A 15,614-nucleotide genomic window follows, 5' to 3' on the forward strand; every position below is an offset into this window, starting at 1 on the left:
ATTCTCGATGAGGGGGTACGTGGGGCTTTATCGGTATCGGGTTGAACTATAGATACACTTGGGTGTATACAACCGCTATATCAACTACGAAGTACAGAGCTTCGGGAGGTCCGCCATCCTCGTTCCCTATCTAAGTATGTCTCATAAGCATGTAGGGGGCTTCACTGGTTCATCTTGCTTCGATATAAGAACACTAGCTAAACAACTAAATCAATATAAACGCTCTCGCATAGTCCGCCGAGGAAGCGAACGATTCTAGATCCAACTAGAGCATCTAAAGTAACTTGACTGAGGAAGAATATACCCATCTGGGTTATCGGGAAGAATTGAATGTTTGCTGGGAGGGTGGATACTGTGAAGAGAATCATCTCGGTGGGGTGATCAGCACTCCTTGAAAGAGACATTTTTGAGGAATTAGTACGGATATCGTACTGTCGGGGCAAGCTAAACGTGATCGTCGACTAGAATTGTGGCCATGAGTAGAGTGACTACGCCAGGCCCAACTGCAAGTGTCTGTACTTCCACGTGGGATAGGACCTTCAGCATGCTTACTGAAGGGTGAAGTATTCCATGCCATCCAACGAGTCCCAACTAAGAAGCGCTTCTCTGAGGTATGAAATTAGTAACGGGCATCAATCGTATCTGTGAAGATACCACCTAGGACTATTCGAGGAGCGTAGCTGAGCGGCGGACCCATTCCATTCATGGCGAATTCAAATACTACAGCAAAGAACCCATCGAGTAAAATTTCCGACAATTTACATTAGCTTTGCGCCAACGATGCCGGCAACTGTTCTGACAATAAGAAGCCAGCCTTCAACCTGGTACATCTGATGAACAACGATATCTTGTTAGTAAGTAGTTGGGAGAGATGATTCCAGGAACATCATTGTATTGGGAACAAGATGTAAGCCACCGGCGAGGGAGGATTTGCACCAATAGCAGTGGAATACTCGCTGCATTTAATTTCCTATGACCCACGGCCGATACCTTGAAGTAGCCGAAGTGATTTAGGTAGCCCGTACTCTCCGTACCCTGGAAAGACTCCTACCGAGGACCGGTTGACCCTCCCTAACTTTCCGAATTTCCGTCCGTTGATTCAGGTACACTCTTGGGGAGTCTTCATCGAAGTACAGAGAGTGCCTGGTATCGACAGAATGGAACAGAATTAGAAGTAAAATGACTGATGCTTCCAGATGGATGACCAGATAATCAGGCACCAACCGACGCATCTCCGTTTCGGCCGGGACCATACCGGATTGGGCAGCAGAGCGGATCCGCAAGGTTCCCTTGGCTTCCCCCATTAGGCAATGAAATCGCTCAAACCGCTGGAATTGCAAAGTGAAACGAGGCTACGGACTGACTGACTCTTTCTTTCTCCTCTTCCTCTCCCTCTTCTCTCCTCTTTCACTCTCTTTTCCCTCCCCACTCATACATACATACATACATACATACATCCTCTTATCTCCTGTCAACGTGACGCTTCATTCCCCTCCCGTCACAGTTTGTTGTTGACTACGCGTCTCTCCCCTCTCTCATCCTGTTTGCTCTTATGTGATTTCAAAAAAAAAAAAAAAAAAAAAAAAATTGACAATTGACGTCGATGAGATTCACAGTGCTGGAATATTTACAGCATAGTCGCTGAGCTGAGATGATGCTAAGATCGTTCAGACAGCCACAGGAATACCCGTCCAAAAACACTCCAAATACACCCGGATAATCGCTGAAAGGAACAACGCAAAAAAACATTGAAAGAAATGGCGGAAGACCTATCACCGATTTCCTTCCCTAAGCCTCTGTCTTGAAGGCCACTAGTCTCCTCTTGATCTCTTCCTCCGAGTCCTTGGTGTCGATATCCCGGAGCATACCACAGGCGACATCATAAATGAGTCCGTGAACCTGGAGACCCCGCTCTTGCATCGCTTCAAGCACTACAGCCTTCGACTTCAATAACTTGACACCTTCCCGGACGTTTAGCTCCGCCATCCTGACGGTCGCATCCTCCGGTGACAATGTCTGCAACTCAGCAAGGTTCTGCTCACGGATCTGGCGCAGAGGCAACAGCCAGGGATCCAGGATACCGAGTTGCTTGTTACCAAGGGCAGCTGCGATACCACCACACTTGGTGTGGCCGGAGAGCACGATGTGGTTGACCCGCAGATGACGGACGGCATATTCAATGACTGCACTCGAGCTGAGATCGCCGGCGTGCAAGATATTGGCGATATTCCGATGGACAAAGACATCGCCAGGCTTTAGTCCGAGAACGACCGTCTCAGGGCATCGAGAATCGGAGCAGCCGATCCAGAGAATTTCGGGGGACTGGCCATTGGCAAGCGTGGGGAACAGGTCCGGATGTTCCAGGGCAGTTCTGGCAGCCCACTCCTTGTTTGCCTGCAGCGCGGTAGTGAATCGGTCTGGAGAATAATTAGTCTCCGCTTGCGACATATTGCGTTTGTCGCACGATAATGATGCAGAGGTTGACAGTGAAAGACGCTGAGATTGGCCGATAACGGGGTTGGTGCGGGCTCGGACTGGAGGAAGATGGACGCTTCCACTGCAGCCTTGAAACTCCCTCACCGCCGCTAGGGGACGAAACAATGTTTGAGACCGCGGTAACAGCCTTGCGAGATTCATCATGATGGCAGATATGTTACAGATAGGTTGTCGCAGGGTGGAAAAAAAGGTGTCAGGATGGGCCCGGCAGCGAATGACTCAACGGACTCAACGGGACGGGGAAGGGGTTGGGGCAAAAAAAAAAAAGGAAAAAGGAAAAAGAAAAAAGAAAAAGCAAAAAGCGGCCAGCAAGCAGAGTCCAGTCACCACCAGTCCTCAGCCTTTCTTTGCAACGATGCGCTCAAGTCAAGACTTATCGACAAAATGAAGAAATGAAGATACCCCGCCAAAGAAAGGATACTGAACACGAAAGGAAGACAGGGGAAAAAGGTAGAAAAGAGAGGGCCCGTCATTCAGCGACGATATCCGAAAATGCCAAGAAGGAAAACGAAAAGGAACATAACCCGTGAACATACCTGGCATGGTGCTTGAAGGCGACGTTATTCTAATGCGATATCGAAACTGGTTTACAACGGATGTCGAAGCAGAGGATGTTAAAGAAAAGAGTCGTCTAAGAAGAAAGGGATCTTGTTGGGGAAGAAGAATGTTGTTCTGTCTTGGCAGATGGTGCCGCGGAAAAGCAACGCAAAAGAAGGCGACTTTATAACGCCCGGTGAGCGGCACAAATCGGGAAATACGGCAAAGCCTGTGGGCAGATCCAATCCCCCCTTTCACGTCTATCTATCGACGTTGCGTGATTGCACGAGTGATTTATCTCGCTTTTCCCCATTTGAGATATCTTCTACCAACTCTTGGGGGTAACTCTCGCACCGACAGGAAACTTCTTTTGTCCCCTGAGGCATTTTCCCACGTGGATCGAAGATGTGGGGTGTGACCTGAACTGATCGGGTAATACAAAGCAGCCAACTGGATTCCAATGAACATAATCGATGTCATATTTTTCCCCACCCCCTATTCGTTTCTTTTCTATATATACATAGTGTTTTCTACAAATGCCGCATCCGTAGCTTTTATCACCCGAAAATATGAAATTAAATTGAACCGGAACATGCATCGTAAGAAACAGAAAAAGGCGCTACGCTTCAATAGATTCATGAGCTGCCTCCACGGCCACCAACATTGGCCAAGGCCTGCTTCTGGTCGTCGCTGAGCCGGATCGTGGGTAACGGCCGAGCTGTCGAGGACGCAGGCGGCGCAGGCAAGAACCCGATCGTGGTCAGGTAGGCCGCGTACAGACCGACCAACTCTTCGGTCACGCCGGCCCCAGCGGAGGCATCGACGCCGGACCAGGCGGCATCTGCGCGAAGGGCAGCAGCGGCATGGACATCGTCTAGTTCAGGGGCCTTAGTGTTGGATGGGAGATCAGCGGTTACAAAGTGATAGAGGGGCATACTAGAGCCAGTCATTAGCATTGGATCTCAAAACCTTGCTGCGCGATTGATAATGAACTTACAGTGCATGCTGGGACTCTGGGTCGTCGTGCTGTCCGTCGTTGACATATTGCTCAAGCGACTGTGCCCACGGGACATAGTCAACCTGGGGCACGTTGTAGCCATACAGCTGCAGTGCTCCCAGAAATTGGTTGAAACGAAGACGTGGGTGTCCAGTCACCTGTGCGACACCAATGGGCGTGCATGGAGGCTGGAAAGCACCTGCGATGACAACGCGGGCAACGTGATCGACAGGGACCATATTGACCGTGTTGTTGATGTTAGGGCGGGCAGACAGCTGAATACATCCCTTGATCATACGGATAAGGAAGTCATCGGTGTTCGTAGCTGGTGAAATGCGTGGTCAGTCTAGAGAATTAAAACAATGGTGTGAAGCATTTGGATACTTACTTCCGGTCTGAGAGTCACCGAGCACGTATCCAGGACGGATAATGGTTCCCTTTAATCCTCTCTTACCCGCCTCTCGGACAAGGTACTCTCCTGCCCATTTGCTTTGACCGTAACCGGTTCCAAGGCCTACGCTGCTGCCCTCCAGATCATCCTCCTCGCTGATCCCGGCACCTCCGGCTGCAACAATACGTTCAGACTCCTCGACATAATGATCGCTGTCAAGCACGCTAGTAGAGCTGACAAAGGAGAACTGCTTAGGCTTTCCACTGGCGCAAAGTTTCAGGGCGTCGATAGTACCCATAACGTTGGCAGGCTTGAGAGTGGAATAAGGATACACCCAGTGAACAAGGGCGCCGTTGTGGATCACCGCATCGACACGATTCGTCAGGTCATCCCACAGCGCTTGAGAGAGGCCGAATTGAGGGTCTCCTAGGTTACCGCAGACACACTGAAGCCGGTTGGTCCACGCTGCATCCCAGAAGCCGTATGCTCGGCAGGTAGACCGGATCCGCTCCAGTGCTTGCTCCTCAGACTTTCCTCGAACCAAAGCCACAACCTTTGCTGCGGGAGTCTTACGGGTAAGGAGGTCGCGAAGAATATGCGCGCCCAGGAATCCAGTACCGCCCGTAAGGAAGATGGTTGGTTCTCCAGAAAGAATAGGCTCTGTCCTCTCGGGGAATGCCTTGGGCAGAACGTCTACTAGCTTCCGAGCGTCCTTTGAGTACTCGTCATCAGGTGCACTGGAGGTATCTGGAACTTCGGCAGCTGCCTTATTGTCACTGGCGGCGAATGATTCAAAGTTCAACAAGCGGTCGATCTCGGCAGCGAACCCTCTAAGGGTAGGACTGCGGAAGATTGCGTTCATACTAATGTCAACGCCACGCCACTTGCGCCGAAGATCGAAGAACATCTGCTGTGCCAGAATACTGTGTCCTCCAAGGTCAAAGAATGAATCGTCAGGGCCAATCATGGAAGAGGTCACATTTGGAATGCGCTGTGCCCAAATCTGAGCCAAAGCTTGCTCTGTCTCGGACAGGGCCTCCAGGACAGACGACTTGCGCTGCGGTGCAGCCGCACTGAGCTCCGCAGTATCTGGGAACGGCAATGCAGGTTTATCGATCTTTCCGTTAGGGTTAAGAGGCATTCGCTTGAGCGGGATGAACACTGTTGGCACAGCGTATGTCGGGAGCTTACTACGCAGAAGCTCTCGAGCATCATCACGAAGGGGTCTGAATCGTACAAGCATACCGACCATTCCTTCAGCGGAAGTGTCGTCTTCAAGGCCTCTTTCTTGCAACCACGAAGCCCACTTGCTCATATCTGGCACAAAGTAACTGACCAGAGTTGGCTCCTCGAATTTGTCTCGCCTCACCAAAGTGACATTCTCTCTAACCAACGGGTGGCGTGAAAGATGCGTATCGATCTCACCAAGCTCGATACGGAAACCACGAATCTTCACTTGGTCATCCGCGCGACCGGAACATTCAACGTCACCGGAAGGTGTGTATCTACCAAGGTCTCCACTGCGGTACAGGCGGTCTCTTGGTCCAACATAGAATTGCCTCCAGGGCTCGTTGGCACTTTGCGATTGGGCTTGATCCTTCTGAACCCAGAATTGAGGATCAACAAACCAGTTCTTAAGGAACTTCTTCTCGTTCAGCTCGGGGGAGCCCAAATAGCCTTCTGCCAAACCAGCAGCGCGAACATAGATTTCGCCCACTTCTCCGATAGCACAAATACGGCTTGGGTCAAACCGGTTGACAACCAGCATCTGCACATCAACCATTCCCCGACCGGCTGGAATGACATCCTTCATAGTGTCCAGGAACCCTTCGTTGCTGGAGTAGCTAGGAATTTCATAATAACTAACCGCACGCTGGGTCTCGGTTGTACCATACATGTTCACAATATTGACATTCGGGGCCAGTCCTTGCAGAGATCGGCAATCTCTTTTGATCAAGATATCACCGACGAAGAAAGCGTGGTGAAGAGCTGGGAACTGTGCGGAAGCACCACCGACCAGAATCTGACCCATGGCGGGTGTAAGATGGGTAACACTCGCACCGTATTCCCGCATCCACTCCGCAAGTCGCTCATTCTGGATGTCTTCACGTGCCGGGACCAACAACTGTGCTCCCAGGAAAAGAGGAGTGAAGATGTCTCTTTGAATAGGGTCATGGGCAATACCGCTGAGCATCGTGAAACGGTCATTAGGAGTCAGCTTGAACGTTTCGGACATCCAGTCGAAATAGTATGCCAAGGAGAAATGACGTCCTCTCACACCCTTGGGCCTTCCCTCCGATCCAGAGGTGAAGGACAAAGTAGGGATCGAGTCTGGACCAACCACAACACCGACAGGCTTAGATCCCAAAGGCACCTGGTTGGCTAAAACATCTTGGCCATTGATCGATCCTCCAAGGAGCGAACCGTCATCGTGAAGTGCGAGCGCGGGAACTTCTGTGCGAAGCTCGAGGTTTTCGTTAATGAAGGAGCGGACTTTTTCGGAAAGCTCACCAGCATCCTTGGTGGCCTTCTCAATATTTATGAGCGCCCGAGGGCGAGCGACGTCAAGGTAGATGCACTGTCTCTCTGGTGGATACGCAGGGTCGATGACGGAGAAAGTTGCCCCAGCTTTAAGGATACCCATAACCGCCACCACAAGATCGACACCACGGTAAGCGTACACCATGACGACTTCTCCTCTCTCAATACCTGATTGGACCAAGTGATGTGCCAGGATGTTGGAGGCCTCGTTGATCTGCTTGTATGTGAATTCGCGGTGGGGAGAACGATCGGACTTGGTTTCGACCACACACAGCTTTTCTGGGTGTTTCTCAGCGTTCTCGGCAAAGATATCATGAATTGCACCCCGGAACTTGGACCAATGCAGGTCAGCTGTCGGGTCTGGCAGAAGTGCCCGCTGATCATCGGTCATGAAGTCAAGGCGGCCAATTGCCTCTTCTGGGTTGCTGGTCGCATTTTCAACGATCTTGCCCAGCTGCTTCAATATCGTGGAGATCCTAGCGCTTGAGAAGAGTCTTTGGTTGTAGTATGCGCCCAGTTCCGCTTGAGATGTTGACCCTCCTGCTGCAGGCGCAACATTGACGACCAGGTCCGTGGTCTCAAATGTGTTGGCAGGGTATTCCTGAGACGCGGCTGGTGCATCGTAGGCTGCGAAGCGGAAAAGAATCGGGGATCGTTCCGATTGGGACTTCTGCTGGATGTAGGATCGTAAACTGCCCAAAGGAACAATGTCGGAGGACCCTTGGTCAAATGCCTAGAATAAGAGTTAGGAAATGTCAATTGTTGCTATAGCAGCTGCAACCATACCTTCTGAACCTTGGCGTATAATTGAAGGAAAGTCTCCGAGGCGTCAATTGGGACCCTCAGGACGAATGGACGGCCGTCTTCGGCCGAAGTGGTACCGATAGCAATGTCCTCATCGCCGGTAAGACGAGCAACAAGTACGACAAAAGCTGTCAAAAAAATGGTAAAACCAGAGGATGAGCCCGAAAGCTTCTGTAGTTTTCCCTCCGTGTCTTCCGAGAGCTTGAAGGTTTCGAATGCCTCAATGGCTCTCTTGGGAAGCTCCTGGTTCTGGGTATCAGGATAATCCCGAGTCAGAGGACTAACAGTCAAGTTTTGTAACCTTTGAGCCCATCGCTCAAGGCGATCCTGTAGGGAGGCTGTTTCAACACCCATGATTGCAGTGACAATGCCCTCTGAATGTCAAACTGCAGTGTAGATTGGGGGGATATGGACGATATTCTATTGTGACTCAGTCAATTGGAGGGGCACTAAGAGAAAAAGTGCCGATTTCGCAGCCAGTCATAGCGGCCAAGCTTCTGAAACCCCACACTCACATCATCACCACTTACCGCCTTCCACCTCCGACTAGGCCGATCCCGGTTAGACCCAGAACGGTGAGGCATTCAGGCACAAGTGGTTGTGCGCATACCAAATGCATCCATTGCTTTGCACCTTTCCTAGTCCGTCCAGCAATAGGAGGTACTGGAGGTCTCCATATTACTACCACTAAATCCAACGTACCGTCAGTGCTTTTTTCCCTCTTGAAATTACGCCCACTGCAACCTACTCAATGCCAACAGTTACTTGAACTGCCATTCGTTTTTTCTTTTTCAAACCACCCCAGTTGACAAGACCACCCCTGGTTGTACACTCACTTGAAATGACTAGATAATATTCTAATTTATTGTTGTTCGAACCCGCAAATGCGATTCGTTTTTATTGCTTGCTATAATACGACTTCTCGTCTATCCCTGAACTACTAACAGGGACATTTAAGGCGGCTAGAGCTTTAGCCTGTCTGCCTCCTATCCGCTGTACCCTGCATATTTGAACCTCCGATTCCCAAAGTACATACATCTCTTGTCACGATGATTCCTCACAGGAGTACTGCGCTTCTCACAATCATCGTTTTTATCGCGCTTCTTTTGGTGATATTCTCAGCATCTCCGCGTCCATACTCTTCATCTGAAGTCACCGGCCCAGCCAGATATGTACCCCGACCGAAGTTGCCTTCGTTGAGCGATCTTCATCTACCTTCATTTCACCCAACGGTTCATACGCCGCCCGAACCACAACCAAACAGTACTAGCGGCGAGTCGAAGTGGTTTAGCAATTGGGCTTGGATTAACCCATTCTCATCTTCCATAACCCTCGACGAGAACCGCTCAGTACTGCCTCCTTTACGAGACCGACCGTTTATATACACATACTACGAACCAACCAAGGGCGATGATGAAAAGGATACGCAACAAGCCGATGCTCAGATTCTTCTTGCATGGCGCAGAGCTTGGTTTGCGCAAGGATTCCGGCCTGTTATTCTGGGTCGCGCAGAGGCTATGAATAATGAACTTTATTCGCTGATGCAACCCATGAAACTTACCCCTAAACTTGAGAATGAGCTGTTCCGCTGGCTCGCCTGGGGCCATATGGGGGATGGCTTACTTGCAGATTGGCACTGCTTTCCGATGGCGCGTTACGATGATGACCTCCTGTCTTCTTTGCGACGCGGTACCGATCCGGCTGTGATTACCCGGTTTGACCGCATTGATAGCGCTCTGTTTGCGGGAGAGAAAACACGGATCAATAATGCGATCAAGGAAGCAGTCAAGAAAGCCTCTGAGACTTCGAACTCTATGTTAGATCTGGTTCCTCCAGAGTTCTTCAGAAACGAGTCACCACCGACTTCTCTAGCTTTCTATGACTCTGCTACTATCCATTCCGACTACCCGACACTTTCAGAGAAATCATCATCAACAGCGGGCCGACTCGCGTTGGCAGAGCTCATCAATGCGCATTTACATAATACTTTCCAGAACGCATTCCCAGCCGGCATAGCTGTCTTAAAGCCATTTACTGAACATACTACTGCTTTGGTAGAGCCAGCCTTGCGGCTCGCCAAAGCCCTCGTTCAATGCCCTAAATCCCCTGTGCCATCATCTTGTCCTCCAAACCAGCCGAAGTGCCATCCCTGCGATGCAGGAAAGCCGATGCAGGTTAGCCAGCCGGCTACCTACCGAAACACGACTCGAGTGTTCACCATAGGGACTCTTCCCCATCCATACACTCTTATTAGTTTGCAGCAGGATTCGGCGGAAGTTACCACCCGGCACATCCGTCGCGAGACGGAGCGTGACCCATGGCTGACAGAAGTCACTAAGGAACAGTTGGGCGTTGACATTGGTGGATCATCACGCGCCGTGGTCTTCAAAAAGGCCGTCGCCGATGACGCCATGGTCGGTACTTCCTTGTGGATGACAGTCGAGTCCTTGCCTTCCGAGGCCGGCCAGTCCCTCCCATCTGACCTTTTAGACGAATTCGAATGGCAATTTGGATTCCAGATTCCTCGGGAGGATAATAATGTGGACTCTAAGAACGAAGGTGACATCAAGGAGTCCGTGCAGAATGCCAACCCTAGCCGACAAGGCGTCGCAAAGGAGTACGACATCCTAAAACAGGCCAGGGAAGTCTTGAAGAGCAAGGAGACCAATCGGATTGGCATCAAAGATGTGGCAGAAGCCTGGAACCTGGCAGACACGGAAGTATGGCGATTTGTGAGAGCGTACCGGTTCGTATTCCTAGCCTAAAATCATCCCCGTCTCCACACCCCCCTACCTTTCCCCGCAGGAGAATCAATGTGAGCCGAGCTAATTGCATGCGTGATTTCCAGGGCCCGAAGTGTTGTGGAACGTAAGAAGTGGCAGGAGGACGAGAAAGACTTCGTTGGCGCTAAACTAAAGGACTAAATTCCATCCTTGTGCACGTTCCTGGACGAATCGATTTTATGTACCGCTACTCCTATTTCCTCGATACGGCCTTTTCTTGCCTCCTAATGCGGATTGATGTAAGTCTCTTGATCTTGTTTGTATGTAAACCACCGGTTGGAGCATGTGGAGCGGGCGTTGGTCTGTTATTCTGATATCTATATTGCGAAAAGCACAATGGAAAGCCAAGTTACATTACTACTAGTAGTGCTGTAGTAGATCAGCATCACCAATGATGGAGAGGAGATTAGAGATCACATGAGGTATTGCCGATGGTTTCCGCTCGGCAGGGTTAAACGTGGAAGCGGATGGTGGCGATCCCCGCGCAAGGGGTCTTGATAACGACTGCGGGGTTTCGCCTCCCCAGATAAGGAGATCGCCCATCAACACATACCTCATATCCCTGTTTCGCTGTACGGCATGAATACTACCCTATGCCTCCTCGATTCTCTCCCCACTTATAAATATATGTCCTTCGTCAGACCCTCGTGAACGTCTTACAGAGTTTGTTCTAGCTGGATAGACAACACGTCTCTGGCTTGGCATTCGGATCAGCTATCCCCGCACCAGACCGTCGAACTGTTGGTTATAACAACTCACAATGGCGCCCGGCATCTTGACGTCGCCGGGGCCTGAAGTGTCTCCTCTAAAGACTAGCTCACTGGCCCAGTTAACGGAGGAATGGGATGATACCATTCGCTTCTACTTGAATGGCACGAAAGTGACCCTCGACTCTGTGGATCCGGAGCTCACCCTTTTGGAATACTTAAGGGGAATTGGTTTGACAGGAACAAAGCTAGGCTGTGCAGAGGGAGGCTGTGGTGCTTGCACCGTGGTAAGTGCTGTTCTTGTTTCACCTGTACTAGGCTATCGAGGATACTGATTTCGGTAGGTGGTGTCGCACGTGAACCCTACGACCAAGAAGCTCTATCACGCGTCGGTAAACGCTTGTCTTGCGCCAGTCATAAGTGTGGATGGAAAACATGTTATTACTGTTGAAGGCATTGGAAATGTGAAGAACCCCCACGCGGTCCAGCAACGAATTGCCATCGGTAACGGAAGCCAGTGTGGTTTCTGTACACCAGGTATAGTGATGGTATGATCCTTGTGTTCCTATATTGAGTAACGGCAGCGCCTAATCTCACGTGCTTGTAGAGCCTCTATGCGCTTATACGCAATAATCCTGAACCATCAGAACATGCTGTGGAAGAAGCTTTTGATGGAAATTTGTGTCGTTGCACCGGATACAGGCCGATACTAGACGCCGCCCAGAGCTTCAAAGCTAGTGGTGGCTGCGGGAAATCAAGTGCCAATGGTGGAACTGGCTGTTGCATGGAAAAACAGACTGGCTCTGGAGGATGTTGCAAGGGTTCGTCCGAGGTGGCGACAGCCAATGGCGATTCTTTGAAGCTTACGGCACCTGAGTTCATAAGTCATAGGCCAGACACAGAACTGATATTTCCGCCCACTCTTCACAAGCATGAGTTTCGGCCCTTGGTTTTCGGTAATAAGAGAAAGAGGTGGTACAGACCGGTTACTCTACAGCAGCTCTTGGAGATCAAGCATGTGCACCCAGATGCTAAAGTTATCGGTGGCAGTACCGAGACTCAGATTGAGACAAAATTCAAGGCGATGCGATATAGTGCTTCGGTCTACGTCGGTGATATTCCGGAACTTCGCCAGTTCTCGTTACAAGACGATCACTTGGAGATTGGGGCGAATGTCTCTTTGACTGATTTGGAGTCAATATGTGATGAAGCCTTAGAGCGATATGGGCCGGTGCGAGGCCAGCCCTTTACTGCTATCAAAAAGCAGCTTCGGTATTTTGCCGGGAGACAAATTAGAAACGTGGCGTCTCCGGCCGGTAATTTGGCTACCGCTTCCCCCATCTCAGACTTGAACCCAGTCTTCGTGGCAACAAACACTGTACTGGTTGCCAAATCACTAGGAGGGGATATTGAGATTCCAATGACCGAATTCTTCAAAGGTTACAGGACTACGGCCCTTCCACCGGATGCTATAATCGGCAGTCTGCGCGTCCCTACTGCATCAGAGAATGGGGAGTATATGCGGGCTTACAAACAGTCCAAAAGGAAAGACGACGATATCGCTATTGTCAATGCCGCCTTGCGGGTTTCGCTCTCGTCTTCACATGATGTGACGAGCGTAAACCTCGTGTTTGGCGGTATGGCCCCAATGACTGTGTCTGCACGAAAGGCAGAAGCTTTCTTGGTAGGCAAGAAATTCACGCATCCTGCGACCCTTGAGGGCACCATGAGTGCTCTAGAACAAGACTTCGATCTGCAGTACGGAGTGCCCGGTGGTATGGCTAGCTATCGTCGGTCTCTTGCTCTAGGATTTTTCTACCGATTCTATCATGACGTTTTGTCGGGGGTCGAGTTGAACAGTACGGACATCGACCACGACGTGATTGGTGAGATTGAAAGAGCTATCTCTTCCGGGGAAAAGGATCATGAGGCTTCAGCGGCATATCAACAGCGAGTATTAGGGAAAGCTGGCCCTCATGTCTCGGCGTTGAAACAGGCCACTGGCGAAGCGCAGTACACTGATGATGTACCTGTCCTACAGAACGAGTTGTTTGGTTGCATGGTTTTGTCGACGAAACCGCATGCAAATATTATCAGCGTTGATCCATCTGCTGCTCTCGATATCCCTGGAGTTCATGACTATGTGGATCACAGAGATCTTCCCAGTCCAGAGGCTAATTGGTGGGGTGCTCCTGTAGCCGATGAGGTGTTTTTTGCAGTAGATAAGGTTACAACTGCTGGACAGCCCATTGGTATGATCCTCGCAAAGTCGGCCAAAACTGCCGAAGAGGCTGCGAGAGCTGTAAAAATCGAGTATGAGGAGCTGCCGGCTATACTAACCATTGAAGAGGCCATTGAAGCCGAATCGTTCTTCGCGCACAACCACTACATCAAAAACGGCGATACAGAAGCGGCTTTCAGACATGCTGACCACGTTATCACTGGCGTATCGAGGATGGGAGGCCAGGAGCATTTCTACCTGGAAACCCAAGCGTGCGTCGCCATTCCCAAACCTGAAGACGGGGAAATGGAGATCTGGAGTGGCACACAAAATCCCACCGAAACGTGAGTTCGGCATCTCAACATGACAAAAAAAAAAAAAAAAAAAAACTAACCTTGCCACAGTCAAACATACGTCGCTCAGGTCACAGGGGTAGCAGCCAACAAGATAGTCTCAAGAGTTAAGCGACTAGGTGGTGGATTTGGTGGTAAAGAGACTCGATCAATTCAACTTGCTGGCCTATGTGCGACGGCTGCAGCTAAAACAAGACGGCCCGTTCGGTGTATGCTTAACCGTGATGAAGATATTATAACTTCAGGTCAGCGTCACCCGTTCTACTGCCGTTGGAAGGTTGGCGTGACCAAGGAAGGGAAGCTCCTTGCCCTCGATGCTGATGTATATGCCAACGGTGGACACACACAAGATCTTTCTGCCGCAGTTGTGGACAGGTCCTTGTCACATATTGACGGAGTGTATAACATCCCGAACGTTCATGTCCGGGGTCGTATTTGCAAGACAAATACAGTCTCAAATTCCGCGTTCCGTGGATTCGGTGGACCACAGGGCATGTTCATGGCGGAAAGCTTCATGTCGGAGATCGCGGATCATCTGGATATCCCAGTCGAAAAGCTTAGGATGGACAATATGTATAAGCACGGAGATAAGACCCACTTTAACCAGGAGCTCAAAGACTGGCATGTTCCCTTGATGTATAATCAAGTCTTGGAGGAGAGCTCGTATATGGAACGTCGAAAAGCCGTGGAGGAATACAATAAGAAGCACAAGTGGTCAAAACGTGGCATGGCTATCATTCCGACAAAATTCGGCATCTCCTTTACGGCCTTGTTCCTGAACCAAGCTGGGGCTCTCGTTCACATCTATCATGACGGGAGCGTTCTTGTCGCCCACGGTGGTGTTGAAATGGGCCAGGGGCTGCATACTAAGATGACTATGATTGCGGCAGAAGCACTAGGCGTTCCTCAGTCAGACGTGTTCATTTCCGAAACAGCCACAAACACAGTCGCAAATACCTCGTCTACAGCTGCGTCGGCCAGTTCCGACCTCAATGGTTACGCTATTTTCAATGCCTGTGAGCAACTCAACGAGCGTCTTCGGCCTTATCGGGAAAAGATGCCGAATGCCCCAATGAAAGAACTCGCGCATGCAGCTTACTTTGACCGAGTCAACCTCTCTGCTCAGGGGCATTATCGTACCCCAGATATTGGCTATGTCTGGGGCGAGAACACAGGCCAAATGTTTTTCTACTTCACACAGGGTGTGACAGCCGCCGAAGTTGAGATCGACACACTAACCGGTGATTGGACTCCGTTACGTGCAGACATCAAGATGGATGTCGGCCGCACCATCAATCCCTCTATCGACTACGGACAGATAGAGGGAGCCTTCATTCAGGGTCAAGGTCTCTTTACGACAGAGGAAAGCCTCTGGCATCGTGCCTCAGGCCAGGTTGTCACTAAGGGACCCGGAAACTACAAGATTCCCGGATTTCGGGACATTCCCCAGGTTTTCAACGTTAGCCTTCTCAAGGACGTTGAATGGGAAAATCTTCGTACAATCCAACGATCTCGTGGTGTCGGTGAACCACCCCTTTTCATGGGAAGCGCTGTTTTCTTTGCTATCCGTGACGCTCTGAAAGCAGCACGGAAGCAGTACAATGTTCACGAAGTTCTCAGTCTACGAAGTCCGGCCACCCCCGAACGGATTCGGGTCAGCTGCGCTGATCCCATTATCGAACGGGCAAGAGTATTGCCTAAGGAAGGAGAGAAGAGCTTTTTTGTTGAGATTTGAGTGTCCCCGTGTTACGAACTATTTTAACCTTTTGTATCATTTAGCAATA

The 15,614-nt window shown here is 50.4% G+C and overlaps 4 protein-coding genes across 4 annotated transcripts; 2 read left to right on the forward strand and 2 right to left on the reverse strand.

Annotated features, from left to right (window-relative positions):
* Positions 1-1,565: 1,565 nt before the first annotated feature.
* On the reverse strand, positions 1,566-11,545 carry F9C07_2132103 (non-ribosomal peptide synthetase/alpha-aminoadipate reductase; the record flags this gene model as incomplete). Its single annotated transcript, XM_071509116.1, has 2 exons — positions 7,749-11,545; positions 1,566-7,695 (listed from the first exon to the last, which is right to left on the reverse strand). Coding segments are annotated over exons 1-2 (3,691 nt in total), but the record flags the coding sequence as incomplete, so codon positions are not given.
* On the reverse strand, positions 1,789-2,640 carry F9C07_2099 (putative carbonic anhydrase Nce103; the record flags this gene model as incomplete). The annotated part of the gene is made up of 1 exon (XM_041284963.1): positions 1,789-2,640. One exon carries the CDS (start codon positions 2,638-2,640, stop codon positions 1,789-1,791), a length of 852 nt encoding a protein of 283 aa, XP_041143469.1.
* On the forward strand, positions 8,816-10,771 carry F9C07_2096 (uncharacterized protein; the record flags this gene model as incomplete). The annotated part of the gene is made up of 2 exons (XM_041290225.2): positions 8,816-10,512; positions 10,615-10,771. The coding sequence occupies 2 exons, from the start codon at positions 8,816-8,818 to the stop codon at positions 10,688-10,690; spliced, it is 1,773 nt and encodes a 590-aa protein (XP_041143471.1). The 3' UTR covers positions 10,691-10,771.
* Positions 11,310-15,565, forward strand: F9C07_2226495 (Molybdopterin-binding domain of aldehyde dehydrogenase-domain-containing protein; the record flags this gene model as incomplete). The annotated part of the gene is made up of 4 exons (XM_041290226.1): positions 11,310-11,543; positions 11,601-11,804; positions 11,864-13,821; positions 13,882-15,565. 4 exons carry the CDS (start codon positions 11,310-11,312, stop codon positions 15,563-15,565), a joined length of 4,080 nt encoding a protein of 1,359 aa, XP_041143472.1.
* Positions 15,566-15,614: the final 49 nt, after the last annotated feature.

This window comes from Aspergillus flavus, chromosome 2, assembly GCF_009017415.1.
Source record: "Aspergillus flavus chromosome 2, complete sequence".
In the NCBI taxonomy this organism is placed as follows: Eukaryota; Fungi; Ascomycota; class Eurotiomycetes; order Eurotiales; family Aspergillaceae; genus Aspergillus; species Aspergillus flavus.